Below are 14,756 nucleotides of genomic sequence, written 5' to 3'. Positions count from 1 at the left end.
ACTGCTGTACGTGGTTAAAAGTGGAGCACTTGTCTATAATAGAAATATCGGCGTCTTTAATCCGAGAGCTATACGTGTAATTTTGCGAAAGACGTTGGCCATGGTGATGATACTCGCGCAATTTCTCTGAAAAGTAGAGATGAAATTCGACTCGAACTAGACGGTAGAATTGGCTAAAACTAGGTTCGATTATGCTTTGGGACAAGACTCGACTCCTGTACGTGGTTAAAAGTGGAACACTTGTCTATAATAGAAATATCGGCGTCTTTAATCCGAGAGCTATACGTGTAATTTTGCGAAAGACTTTAACCAGGTGATGATACTCGCGCAATTTCTCTGAAAAGTAGAGATGAAATTCGACTCGAACTAGACGGTAGAATTGGCTAAAACTCGGTTCGATTATGCTTTGGGACAAGCCTCGACTCCTGAACGTGGTTAAAAGTGGAGCACTTGTCTATGATAGAAATATCGGCGTCTTTAATCCGAGAGCTATACGTGTTATTATTATTATTATTATTATTGGAAGAAGAAAAAGAGTGGCGCCTATCACCGTTAGGTCTTGTGCGCCACGACAGTACTCAATTTTAATATATAGCAGCAATTCAAATATATCGATTACAACTCAGCACATATTCTACCACGTATTTCAAAATGCTTGGATTCGTTAGTAAGTTGACGAGGCGAAATGGAATATTTATACAAACACAAGCACGACGCAGGAACGTTCTATGAAATTCATGCGAGGGGCATTTCATTATAAAGTGCTCAACCGTCTCAGGTTCATTGCAGGAGCTACAATGTGGTGAAGGCGCGATTCCAATCCTAAACAAGTGTGCGTTCAGTCCACAATGACCTGAGCGCAGTCGAAATAATATTCGGTCACTAATGCGATTTTCAAGAGGTGGTGTACTATGATGAAGGGATTCACGAAAAAGTTTGAAATGAGAGCCTTTATCTTCTTCGAGGTAATGTTGGTTCCAAATTTGCTTGCAATATTTCTGTATGACTTGCTTAGCTTCATGCCTTGTCAAAACTGTATTTGTAGGATTCCGCCCTTCGGATGACGTTGCTGCGGACTTTGCTAATTGGTCTGCCGCCTCGTTGCCTTTAATATCGACGTGTGCTGGTATCCAAACGAAGGTAATATGTATTTTCTGGAATTCAAGCTCAAGTAGATTAGTTGAAATTTCATTTGATAACTTACTCATCCTTCGGAAACGGGCTTTTTGTAGATGCTGCAGTGCACTGCAACTGTCCGACAGTAGTAAATATCTCTTGACATACGAGCCGTTTTGTAAAATCCACTTCAGTGCTTCGGAGATAGCAGTTAGTTCAGCTGTGAAGCTTGACGAATAGAAGGAACATCGTTTGGTTATCGACACGTGGTTTGGGATATACACTGCACATCCTGTTCCAAAGTCGTTTTTTGAGCCATCCGTATAAATATGGTCGTATCCAATGTATTTTTCTGTTATATATGAAATGGAATCCGACCGTAACTGTTCAAATGAGGTATTGGACCGCTTGAAATGCAGTAGATGAAAATCTACGCAGGGAACAGGAATTTTCCATGGTTGCACAGTTGTGTGTCGATACGTATCTATTGTGAAATGTTTGAGCAAGTCGATTTTTGATAGAAGGTTGAAGGTTCGAAATTTTGGATTTGTCAAACTGTATATTTCATGCCAGGTATCATCTAATAATTCCTTTGCTGGATTGTTGTTGGCGGAATGGGCAAGAAGAAAACAGCGATAATTAAGGCAGAGGTGTAAATGGCGGGTGTTAAGCGGCATCTCGTTACATTCGGCTTCTAAAGCGCAAATTGGAGTGCTTCGCATTGCACCGCAACAGAGCCTCAGAGCTTGATTATGTATTATATTCAGTCTATCCAAATGTTTCTTCGCTGCAAAAAAGTATGCTGGCATCGCGTAATCGATTGTACTCCTAATCATCGCTCGATACAATTGTAACAAAGAAGATCGACTTGCCCCCCAAGAAGTACCGGTTAGGAGTCGTATCATATTCAACCGCTTCGTGCATTTCGAGGCAATATTTTCAATGTGATATTTGTATGTTAGTCTTCTATCAAATGTGACTCCTAAATACTTCGCTTTTTCTTCAAATCTTAACGGAACTCCACCGAAATCGAGCGTATGATGACCAACTCTAATTTTTCTGGTGAATATCACTGCAATTGACTTGTCAGTAGAGATCTTGAAACCCCACTCGGAGCACCAATTGTGTATCACGTCTAATGATTTTTGAACTTCCGCTACTGCGTTAGTTATTGACAACTCACTGTCCCATACTGCACAGTCGTCAGCAAAAAGACCATTTCCCACCTGTAATAAGGGCGCCAAATCATTTATCATCACTGCAAAGAGTATGGGGCTTATAGCGCTTCCTTGCGGAAGACCATTTTCAAGTTGAAATGGGGTGGATAGCGAAGAACCAATGCGAACCGAGAACGATCTGTCACTAAGAAAATCTGATATCCATTTCAGCATCCTCCCATGTATGCCGAGGGCAGACAATTTATAGAGCAAACCATTTCGCCATACCATATCGTAGGCCTTTTCGATGTCGAGAAAAACTGCAACTACTGATCTCTGATTGTTCAGTGCCTTATATATGGTGTCATGTAGGCGAAGTATATGGTCTAGGGTACTGCGATCGTGCCGAAAACCAGACTGGGAGTGATGAAGAAGATTGTTCGTCTCAAGAAACCACCGAAGTCTATTTACTATCATCACTTCCATAACCTTACAAAGATGGCTGGACAATGAGATGGGGCGATACGATCCCGCTTCAGACGGATCCTTTTGCGGTTTTAGGATAGGAACGACGACAGCATGTTTCCAGGATTTAGGTAATTTTCCATCTCTCCATGAAATGTTATATAGCTTAAGAAGTTCGGTCTGGGCTGACGCCGAAAGATTTTGCAGCATTTGATAATTTATGGAATCATGCCCAGGAGAAGAGATTTTCCGACTCTGTATGGCCTCCCTAAGTTCCGACATCTGAAACGGCAAATTGATTGGATCTTCCAGATTCACATTGAAAGGTAGACACGATGTAATATGCTGGTCACGTTGACACTTGGAAAGGAGGAAATTTGAACCGTAGTTATCGGATCTGCTTATGGTAGCGAAGTGCTCGCCAATTATTTCAGCTTTTGACTTGTCTTCGGTGTGATCTATTCCATTTACTCGGATATCAGGAATTTGGTGATGCGCTGTTGTACCAGCGATGCTACGAATAACCCGCCATACGCGATTTAAACGTGATTTATTATTCAGCGAAGAACAGAAGGACTCCCAGCAAAGACGTTTTGCTTCGAGTATAGTTCTTCTGCATGCGGATCTGGCCTTTTTGAAGTTTATAACGTCTATTATATCAAATGTGCGCTTCATTCGTAAATATGCTGCTCTTTTCCTCCGAATCCTTCTCTCACATTCGGGACTCCACCAAGGGACAGATTTCTTGTCCATATTCTTTGTCTTTGGTATTGATTGATTCGCTGCTGTCTTTATGCATTTTGTTAGAATAGTATTTGCAGACTCCACCTCTCGTTGATCGGAAAGATCGATCATTTCATCTGCAATTCGAGAAAACTTCTTCCAATTTGCTTTCTTGAGAGACCACGATGGTGGTCGATAAAAAGAAGATATCGCCGAGTTTGTCATATACTTCGTGAATACTACGAAATGATCACTTCCTAGCAGCGACGAAGATATTTCAGTTTGGCATCTCGCGGCTATATCTTGAGTAGCGAGTGTTAAATCTAGCAACGACCAACGATTGACAGCATTGCTCGCGAGATTGATATGTGTTGGAGTTGAAGAGTTCAACATGACTAAGTTTGCGTGATCGAGGACATTAAAAAGTTTAGTCCCTCGTTGGTTCGTTTGGTAACTCCACGACCAATGATGTGCATTGAAGTCGCCAAAGACAATGGATTTTGGTGGTAACGTCTCGAAAATGCTCGCATCACTGTCGCGTAAGCGGCAGTCGGGTGGGATGTACACATTGTACAGTGATAGGCCATGAAGCTTCACACAAAGTACTTCGATGTCAGTTGTAGCAACTGCTTCGATGCTGGAGTTATGTGAAGATTTAATAAAGATCGCCAATCCACCGGAATGAAGGGATTTGTCCTTTCTGTGACAGTGATATCCTGGAAATTTAATAGAGTATTTTTCGATAAGGTGTGTTTCCTGGAGAATTATCGCATCTGGAGCCCGTTCCAGAGTCGTGAGAAGGTGTTTTAGTTCGTGATGCTTCCTATATAATCCTCTACAATTCCACTGTAAAAAGTTTAGTCCTATATTATCCATCGTTTGTGGGATTTGTCATCGGATTGGTGTCATTGATATCGTGGAAGGGTTCGAAAATATTTCTCATCGTGACAACATCTGCCTGTCGACCGAGATATTTCAAAGAAACTTTGGATACTATATTGTATACATCGCACTCCGTGTCTGATTTGCAGGCCGCCAATGTAAGCTTCACTATTTCAGCCAGTAGTGCGATCAGATGGATCGGATCAATATACGCTAACGAAGATTGCTTATTTGGTTCCAAATCAGGATGATTGTTTAGGTCGTTGCTTTCAATGTCTTTGTTTATGTGATTAGAGGTTGTTTGTAGCGGAATCTTCCTGATGGTGGCTCGGTGACTTGGGTTGTTAATTGTTAGTCGTTGATTGACGACACGCGTTGCGCTATCCTGCACCGCTTCACTGTAAAGACGCGTAGCTTGTGTTTCGGAATCGAGTATTGATTTAGCTTCGGAGTGAGTAACCTTGGAACGTTCCTTTATGATTTGTAATTTCGCCTGTTCTTTGTACACCGGGCACCCGCCATAAGCAGCACTGTGTGGTTGTTTACAATTAATGCAACATAAATCTTTGGTACACTTATCAACCTCGTGATCACGACCCCCACATTTTGAACAGCATTGTTTCCCACGACAGTTCTCTTTTGTGTGGCCATATCTATTGCATCCAAAACATCTGACCGGTGGCGGGTTATAAGGTTTGGTACGGAACCGTAGGTATGAAAAATGCACATAGTCCGGGAATGTCTCAGATGTGAAACATAACAAAATCGAGAGACTGCTCTCATATTTTCCATCTACTTTGCGCTTTAGCCGTTTAGCGAAATTGACGCCAATTTCATAGAACTCTTTCAAGATCTCTTCTTCTGTGATATCCAGCGGAACACCGGATATCACTGCTCGTGCTCCGTAAGGTTTGACACCAAATAATGAGGTTTTGACTTCGATCAGGTTGGAGTCCTTTCCTATTTGATCTATAGTGAGAAGTTTATCAGCCTGCTCTTTGGTTTTACAAGTTACAACTAGATCTCCAGAAGGCAATCTACGTATTTTTCCAAAATTGCCAATGTTTATCTTAAGTGCCTCACATACCTTTGTAGGATGTTGGTGTCCCATGCGTGTTCCATCAGACCCCGATAGCAGCACGTCAAGTTGTTGACTTGTTGCTTTTTGGCTATTAGATTCCTGTTCCTTCCCAACTGCATTATCCATCAGTGCAAATTTCTTGGCAGGTATTTTGCTTCTTACTTCGCACCACTCCCCATCCCCGCATTCTTCCTCAGAAGAATTGAAGGTAGTTGAAGACTTCCTCTTTGCGGAGGAACTTGTCTCCATATCCATATCTGGCTACGCCAAAGCGTAAATTGCTAGTAAGACACTTGTCTTGATTACCCACTCTGCTAAGCTTAAATGAACTGAAACGACGATGCGTCCGCACGCTACGACGTCTCTGAGCGAAAGAGCTATACGTGTAATTTTGCGAAAGACGTTGGCCAGATGATGATACTCGCGCAATTTCTCTGAAAAGTAGAGATGAAATTGGACTCGAACTAGACGTTAGAATTGGCTAAAACTCGGTTCGGTTATGCTTTGGGACAAGCCTCGACTCCTGAACGTGGTTAAAAGTGGAGCACTTGTATATGATAGAAATATCGGCGTCTTTAATCCGAGAGCTATACGTGTAATTTTGCGAAAGACGTTGGCCAGGTGATGATACTCGCGCAATTTCTCTGAAAAGTAAAGATGAAATTCGACTTGAACTAGACGGTAGAATTGGCTAAAACTAGGTTCGATTATGCTTTGGGACAAGACTCGACTCCTGTACGTGGTTAAAAGTGGAGCACTTGTCTATAATAGAAATATCGGCGTCTTTAATCCGAGAGCTATACGTGTAATTTTGCGAAAGACGTTGGCCATGGTGATGATACTCGCGCAATTTCTCTGAAAAGTAGAGATGAAATTCGACTCGAACTAGACGGTAGAATTGGCTAAAACTAGGTTCGATTATGCTTTGGGACAAGACTCGACTCCTGTACGTGGTTAAAAGTGGAGCACTTGTCTATAATAGAAATATCGGCGTCTTTAATCCGAGAGCTATACGTGTAATTTTGCGAAAGACGTTGGCCAGGTGATGATACTCGCGCAATTTTTCTGAAAAGTAGAGTTGAAATTCGACTCGAACTAGACGGTGGAATTGGCTAAATCTCGGTTCGATTATGCTTTGGGACAAGACTCGACTCCTGTACGTGGTTAAAAGTGGAGCACTTGTCTATAATAGAAATATCGGCGTCTTTAATCCGAGAGCTATACGTGTAATTTTGCGAAAGACGTTGGCCATGGTGATGATACTCGCGCAATTTCTCTGAAAAGTAGAGATGAAATTCGACTCGAACTAGACGGTAGAATTGGCTAAAACTAGGTTCAATTATGCTTTGGGACAAGACTCGACTCCTGTACGTGGTTAAAAGTGGAGCACTTGTCTATAATAGAAATATCGGCGTCTTTAATCCGAGAGCTATACGTGTAATTTTGCGAAAGACGTTGGCCAGGTGATAATCGCACGGATTCTTTTGAAACTACACTCTAATTTCAACCGGAACAAGACGGTAGAATTCGATGAAACTTAGTTCGAACATGATTCACGACAAGCTTCGACTCGTGTACCTGTCTACGTTTTGATGCCGTATCGATAATTTAAATGGTGACATCTTAAATCAGACGGCCATGTGCTAATTTTCGACAAACATTGGCGGAGTGATGATACTCGCGCAATTTCTCTAAAAAGTAGAGATGAAATTCGACTCGAACTAGACGGTAGAATTGGCTAAAACTCGGTTCGATTATGGTTTGGGACAAGACTCGACTCCTGTACGTGGTTAAAAGTGGAGCACTTGTCTATAATGAAATATCGGCGTCCTTAATCCGAGAGCTATACGTGTAATTTTGCGAAAGACGTTGGCCAGGTGATGATACTCGCGCAATTTTTCTGAAAAGTAGAGATGAAATTCGACTCGAACTAGACGGTGGAATTGGCTAAATCTCGGTTCGATTATGCTTTGGGACAAGACTCGACTCCTGTACGTGGTTAAAAGTGGAGCACTTGTCTATAATAGAAATATCGGCGTCTTTAATCCGAGAGCTATACGTGTAATTTTGCGAAAGACGTTGGCCAGGTGATGATACTCGCGCAATTTCTCTGAAAAGTAGAGATGAAATTCGACTCGAACTAGACGGTAGAATTGGCTAAAACTAGGTTCGATTATGCTTTGGGACAAGACTCGAATCCTGTACGTGGTTAAAAGTGGAGCACTTGTATATAATGGAAATGTCGGCGTCTTTAATCCGAGAGCTATACGTGTAATTTTGCGAAAGACGTTGGCCAGCTGATGATACTCGCGCAATTTCTCTGAAAAGTAGAGATGAAATTCGACTTGAACTAGACGGTAGAATTGGCTAAAACTAGGTTCGATTATGCTTTGGGACAAGACTCGACTCCTGTACGTGGTTAAAAGTGGAGCACTTGTCTATAATAGAAATATCGGCGTCTTTAATCCGAGAGCTATACGTGTAATTTTGCGAAAGACGTTGGCCAGGTGATGATACTCGCGCAATTTTTCTGAAAAGTAGAGATGAAATTCGACTCGAACTAGACGGTGGAATTGGCTAAATCTCGGTTCGATTATGCTTTGGGACAAGACTCGACTCCTGTACGTGGTTAAAAGTGGAGCACTTGTCTATAATAGAAATATCGGCGTCTTTAATCCGAGAGCTATACGTGTAATTTTGCGAAAGACGTTGGCCATGGTGATGATACTCGCGCAATTTCTCTGAAAAGTAGAGATGAAATTCGACTCGAACTAGACGGTAGAATTGGCTAAAACTAGGTTCGATTATGCTTTGGGACAAGACTCGACTCCTGTACGTGGTTAAAAGTGGAGCACTTGTCTATAATAGAAATATCGGCGTCTTTAATCCGAGAGCTATACGTGTAATTTTGCGAAAGACGTTGGCCAGGTGATGATACTCGCGCAATTTTTCTGAAAAGTAGAGATGAAATTCGACTCGAACTAGACGGTGGAATTGGCTAAATCTCGGTTCGATTATGCTTTGGGACAAGACTCGACTCCTGTACGTGGTTAAAAGTGGAGCACTTGTCTATAATAGAAATATCGGCGTCTTTAATCCGAGAGCTATACGTGTAATTTTGCGAAAGACGTTGGCCATGGTGATGATACTCGCGCAATTTCTCTGAAAAGTAGAGATGAAATTCGACTCGAACTAGACGGTAGAATTGGCTAAAACTAGGTTCAATTATGCTTTGGGACAAGACTCGACTCCTGTACGTGGTTAAAAGTGGAGCACTTGTCTATAATAGAAATATCGGCGTCTTTAATCCGAGAGCTATACGTGTAATTTTGCGAAAGACGTTGGCCAGGTTATGATACTCGCGCAATTTCTCTGAAAAGTAGAGATGAAATTCGACTCGAACTAGACGGTAGAATTGGCTAAAACTAGGTTCGATTATGCTTTGGGACAAGACTCGACTCCTGTACGTGGTTAAAAGTGGAGCACTTGTCTATAATAGAAATATCGGCGTCTTTAATCCGAGAGCTATACGTGTAATTTTGCGAAAGACGTTGGCCAGGTGATAATCGCACGGATTCTTTTGAAACTACACTCTAATTTCAACCGGAACAAGACGGTAGAATTCGATGAAACTTAGTTCGAACATGATTCACGACAAGCTTCGACTCGTGTACCTGTCTACGTTTTGATGCCGTATCGATAATTTAAATGGTGACATCTTAAATCAGACGGCCATGTGCTAATTTTCGACAAACATTGGCGGAGTGATGATACTCGCGCAATTTCTCTAAAAAGTAGAGATGAAATTCGACTCGAACTAGACGGTAGAATTGGCTAAAACTCGGTTCGATTATGGTTTGGGACAAGACTTGACTCCTGTACGTGGTTAAAAGTGGAGCACTTGTCTATAATAGAAATATCGGCGTCTTTAATCCGAGAGCTATACGTGTAATTTTGCGAAAGACGTTGGCCAGGTGATGATACTCGCGCAATTTTTCTGAAAAGTAGAGATGAAATTCGACTCGAACTAGACGGTGGAATTGGCTAAATCTCGGTTCGATTATGCTTTGGGACAAGACTCGACTCCTGTACGTGATTAAAAGTGGAGCACTTGTCTATAATAGAAATATCGGCGTCTTTAATCCGAGAGCTATACGTGTAATTTTGCGAAAGACGTTGGCCATGGTGATGATACTCGCGCAATTTCTCTGAAAAGTAGAGATGAAATTCGACTCGAACTAGACGGTAGAATTGGCTAAAACTAGGTTCGATTATGCTTTGGGACAAGACTCGACTCCTGTACGTGGTTAAAAGTGGAGCACTTGTCTATAATAGAAATATCGGCGTCTTTAATCCGAGAGCTATACGTGTAATTTTGCGAAAGACGTTTATCAGGTGATGATACTCGCGCAATTTCTCTGAAAAGTAGAGATGAAATTCGACTCGAACTAGACGGTAGAATTGGCTAAAACTCGGTTCGATTATGGTTTGGGACAAGAATCGACTCCTGTACGTGGTTAAAAGTGGAGCACTTGTCTATAATAGAAATATCGGCGTCTTTAATCCGAGAGCTATACGTGTAATTTTGCGAAAGACGTTGGCCAGGTGATGATAATCGCGCAATTTTTCTGAAAAGTAGAGATGAAATTCGACTCGAACGAGACGGTGGAATTGGCTAAATCTCGGTTCGATTATGCTTTGGGACAAGACTCGACTCCCGTACGTGGTTAAAAGTGGAGCACTTGTCTATAATAGAAATATCGGCGTCTTTAATCCGAGAGCTATACGTGTAATTTTGCGAAAGACGTTGGCCATGGTGATGATACTCGCGCAATTTCTCTGAAAAGTAGAGATGAAATTCGACTCGAACTAGACGGTAGAATTGGCTAAAACTAGGTTCAATTATGCTTTGGGACAAGACTCGACTCCTGTACGTGGTTAAAAGTGGAGCACTTGTCTATAATAGAAATATCGGCGTCTTTAATCCGAGAGCTATACGTGTAATTTTGCGAAAGACGTTTATCAGGTGATGATACTCGCGCAATTTCTCTGAAAAGTAGAGATGAAATTCGACTCGAACTAGACGGTAGAATTGGCTAAAACTCGGTTCGATTATGCTTTGGGACAAGCCTCGACTCCTGAACATGGTTAAAAGTGGAGCACTTGTATATAATAGAAATATCGGCGTCTTTAATCCGAGAGCTATACGTGTAATTTTGCGAAAGACGTTGGCCAGGTGATGATACTCGCGCAATTTCTCTGAAAAGTAGAGATGAAATTCGACTCGAACTAGACGGTAGAATTGGCTAAAACTAGGTTCGATTATGCTTTGGGACAAGACTCGACTCCTGTACGTGATTAAAAGTGGAGCACTTGTATATAATAGAAATATCGGCGTCTTTAATCCGAGAGCTATACGTGTAATTTTGCGAAAGACGTTGGCCAGGTGATGATACTCGCGCAATTTTTCTGAAAAGTAGAGATGAAATTCGACTCGAACTAGACGGTAGAATTGGCTAAAACTCGGTTCGATTATTTTTTGGGACAAGCCTCGACTCCTGTACGTGGTTAAAAGTGGAGCACTTGTCTATAATAGAAATATCGGCGTCTTTAATCCGAGAGCTATACGTGTAATTTTGCGAAAGACGTTGGCCACGTGATGATACTCGCGCAATTTCTCTGAAAAGTAGAGATGAAATTCGACTCGAACTAGACGGTAGAATTGGCTAAAACTAGGTTCGATTATGCTTTGGGACAAGAATCGACTCCTGTACGTGGTTAAAAGTGGAGCACTTGTCTATAATAGAAATATCGGCGTCTTTAATCCGAGAGCTATACGTGTAATTTTGCGAAAGACGTTAACCCGGTGATGATACTCGCGCAATTTCCCTGAAAAGTAGAGATGAAATTCGACTCGAACTAGACGGTAGAATTGGCTAAAACTCGGTTCGATTATGCTTTGGGACAAGACTCGACTCCTGTACGTGGTTAAAAGTGGAGCACTTGTCTATAATAGAAATATCGGCGTCTTAAATCCGAGAGCTATACGTGTAATTTTGCGAAAGACGTTGGCCAGCTGATGATACTCGCGCAATTTCTCTGAAAAGTAGAGATGAAATTCGACTAGAACTAGACGGTAGAATTGGCTAAAACTAGGTTCGATTATGCTTTGGGACAAGACTCGAATCCTGTACGTGGTTAAAAGTGGAGCACTTGTATATGATAGAAATATCGGCGTCTTTAATCCGAGAGCTATACGTGTAATTTTGCGAAAGACGTTGGCCAGGTGATGATACTCGCGCAATTTCTCTGAAAAGTAGAGATGAAATTCGACTCGAACTAGACGGTAGAATTGGCTAAAACTAGGTTCGATTATGCTTTGGGACAAGACTCGAATCCTGTACGTGGTTAAAAGTGGAGCACTTGTATATAATGGAAATGTCGGCGTCCTTAATCCGAGAGCTATACGTGTAATTTTGCGAAAGACGTTGGCCAGCTGATGATACTCGCGCAATTTCTCTGAAAAGTAGAGATGAAATTCGACTCGAACTAGACGGTAGAATTGGCTAAAACTAGGTTCGATTATGCTTTGGGACAAGACTCGACTCCTGTACGTGGTTAAAAGTGGAGCACTTGTCTATAATAGAAATATCGGCGTCTTTAATCCGAGAGCTATACGTGTAATTTTGCGAAAGACGTTGGCCAAGTGATGATACTCGCGCAATTTCTCTGAAAAGTAGAGATGAAATTCGACTCGAACTAGACGGTAGAATTGGCTAAAACTAGGTTCGATTATGCTTTGGGACAAGACTCGAATCCTGTACGTGGTTAAAAGTGGAGCACTTGTATATAATGGAAATGTCGGCGTCCTTAATCCGAGAGCTATACGTGTAATTTTGCGAAAGACGTTGGCCAGCTGATGATACTCGCGCAATTTCTCTGAAAAGTAGAGATGAAATTCGACTCGAACTAGATGGTAGAATTGGCTAAAACTCGGTTCGATTATGCTTTGGGACAAGCCTCGACTCCTGAACGTGGTTAAAAGTGGAGCACTTGTCTATGATAGAAATATCGGCGTCTTTAATCCGAGAGCTATACGTGTAACTTTGCGAAAGACGTTGGCCAGGTGATGATACTCGCGCAATTTCTCTGAAAAGTAGAGATGAAGTTCGACTCGAACTAGACGTTAGAATTGGCTGAAACTCGGTTCGATTATGCTTTGTGACAAGCCTCGACTCCTGAACGTGGTTAAAAGTGGAGCACTTGTATATGATAGAAATATCGGCGTCTTTAATCCGAGAGCTATACGTGTAATTTTGCGAAAGACGTTGGCCAGGTGATGATACTCGCGCAATTTCTCTGAAAAGTAGAGATGAAATTCGACTTGAACTAGACGGTAGAATTGGCTAAAACTAGGTTCGATTATGCTTTGGGACAAGACTCGACTCCTGTACGTGGTTAAAAGTGGAGCACTTGTCTATAATAGAAATATCGGCGTCTTTAATCCGAGAGCTATACGTGTAATTTTGCGAAAGACGTTAACCCGGTGATGATACTCGCGCAATTTGTCTGAAAAGTAGAGATGAAATTCGACTCGAACTAGACGGTAGAATTGGCTAAAACTCGGTTCGATTATGCTTTGGGACAAGCCTCGACTCCTGTACGTGGTTAAAAGTGGAGCACTTGTCTATAATAGAAATATCGTTGTCTTTAATCCGAGAGCTATACGTGTAATTTTGCGAAAGACGTTGGCCAGCTGATGATACTCGCGCAATTTCTCTGAAAAGTAGAGATGAAATTCGACTAGAACTAGACGGTAGAATTGGCTAAAACTAGGTTCGATTATGCTTTGGGACAAGACTCGAATCCTGTACGTGGTTAAAAGTGGAGCACTTGTATATGATAGAAATATCGGCGTCTTTAATCCGAGAGCTATACGTGTAATTTTGCGAAAGACGTTGGCCAGGTGATGATACTCGCGCAATTTCTCTGAAAAGTAGAGATGAAATTCGACTCGAACTAGACGGTAGAATTGGCTAAAACTAGGTTCGATTATGCTTTGGGACAAGACTCGAATCCTGTACGTGGTTAAAAGTGGAGCACTTGTATATAATGGAAATGTCGGCGTCCTTAATCCGAGAGCTATACGTGTAATTTTGCGAAAGACGTTGGCCAGCTGATGATACTCGCGCAATTTCTCTGAAAAGTAGAGATGAAATTCGACTCGAACTAGACGGTAGAATTGGCTAAAACTAGGTTCGATTATGCTTTGGGACAAGACTCGACTCCTGTACGTGGTTAAAAGTGGAGCACTTGTCTATAATAGAAATATCGGCGTCTTTAATCCGAGAGCTATACGTGTAATTTTGCGAAAGACGTTGGCCAGGTTATGATACTCGCGCAATTTCTCTGAAAAGTAGAGATGAAATTCGACTCGAACTAGACGGTAGAATTGGCTAAAACTAGGTTCGATTATGCTTTGGGACAAGACTCGACTCCTGTACGTGGTTAAAAGTGGAGCACTTGTCTATAATAGAAATATCGGCGTCTTTAATCCGAGAGCTATACGTGTAATTATGCGAAAGACGTTGGCCAGGTGATAATCGCACGGATTCTTTTGAAACTACACTCTAATTTCAACCGGAACAAGACGGTAGAATTCGATGAAACTTAGTTCGAACATGATTCACGACAAGCTTCGACTCGTGTACCTGTCTACGTTTTGATGCCGTATCCATAATTTAAATGGTGACATCTTAAATCAGACGGCCATGTGCTAATTTTCGACAAACATTGGCGGAGTGATGATACTCGCGCAATTTCTCTAAAAAGTAGAGATGAAATTCGACTCGAACTAGACGGTAGAATTGGCTAAAACTCGGTTCGATTATGGTTTGGGACAAGACTCGACTCCTGTACGTGGTTAAAAGTGGAGCACTTGTCTATAATAGAAATATCGGCGTCTTTAATCCGAGAGCTATACGTGTAATTTTGCGAAAGACGTTGGCCAGGTGATGATACTCGCGCAATTTTTCTGAAAAGTAGAGATGAAATTCGACTCGAACTAGACGGTGGAATTGGCTAAATCTCGGTTCGATTATGCTTTGGGACAAGACTCGACTCCTGTACGTGGTTAAAAGTGGAGCACTTGTCTATAATAGAAATATCGGCGTCTTTAATCCGAGAGCTATACGTGTAATTTTGCGAAAGACGTTGGCCATGGTGATGATACTCGCGCAATTTCTCTGAAAAGTAGAGATGAAATTCGACTCGAACTAGACGGTAGAATTGGCTAAAACTAGGTTCGATTATGCTTTGGGACAAGACTCGAC

The 14,756-nt window shown here is 41.8% G+C and overlaps 1 protein-coding gene across 2 annotated transcripts; it reads right to left on the bottom strand.

Annotated features, from left to right (window-relative positions):
* Positions 1–498: 498 nt before the first annotated feature.
* Positions 499–5,795, bottom strand: LOC145457300 (uncharacterized). Of its 2 annotated transcripts, none has more exons than XM_080335489.1 (2): positions 5,431–5,795; positions 499–2,342 (listed from the first exon to the last, which is right to left on the bottom strand). In XM_080335489.1, the coding sequence occupies exons 1-2, from the start codon at positions 5,677–5,679 to the stop codon at positions 603–605; spliced, it is 1,989 nt and encodes a 662-aa protein (XP_080191615.1). In that variant the 5' UTR covers positions 5,680–5,795; the 3' UTR covers positions 499–602. The 2 variants fall into 2 exon arrangements, with proteins under 2 accessions (XP_080191615.1, XP_080191616.1); XM_080335490.1 differs by having other exon boundaries at positions 1,209–1,344.
* Between the last annotated feature and the right edge of the window lie 8,961 nt (positions 5,796–14,756).

The sequence above is a fragment of the Botryllus schlosseri genome, chromosome 15 (assembly GCF_051294905.1).
Source record: "Botryllus schlosseri isolate E-star chromosome 15, Bs_hap1, whole genome shotgun sequence".
NCBI classification, from domain to species: Eukaryota; Metazoa; Chordata; class Ascidiacea; order Stolidobranchia; family Styelidae; genus Botryllus; species Botryllus schlosseri.
Note: the sequence above shows the minus strand (reverse complement) of the source record. Positions and strands in the feature narration are given on the sequence as shown.

What these genes read in the sequence shown, in the direction of transcription:
- LOC145457300 (XM_080335489.1), bottom strand. Translation starts at nt 5,679, where the DNA reads ATGGATATGGAGACAAGTTCCTCCGCAAAGAGGAAGTCTTCAACTACC. An exon ending in GACACCAACATCCTACAAAG is followed by an intron (nt 2,343 to 5,430) that starts GTATGTGAGGCA and finishes CCCTTATTACAG; the next exon opens with GTGGGAAATGGTCTTTTTGC.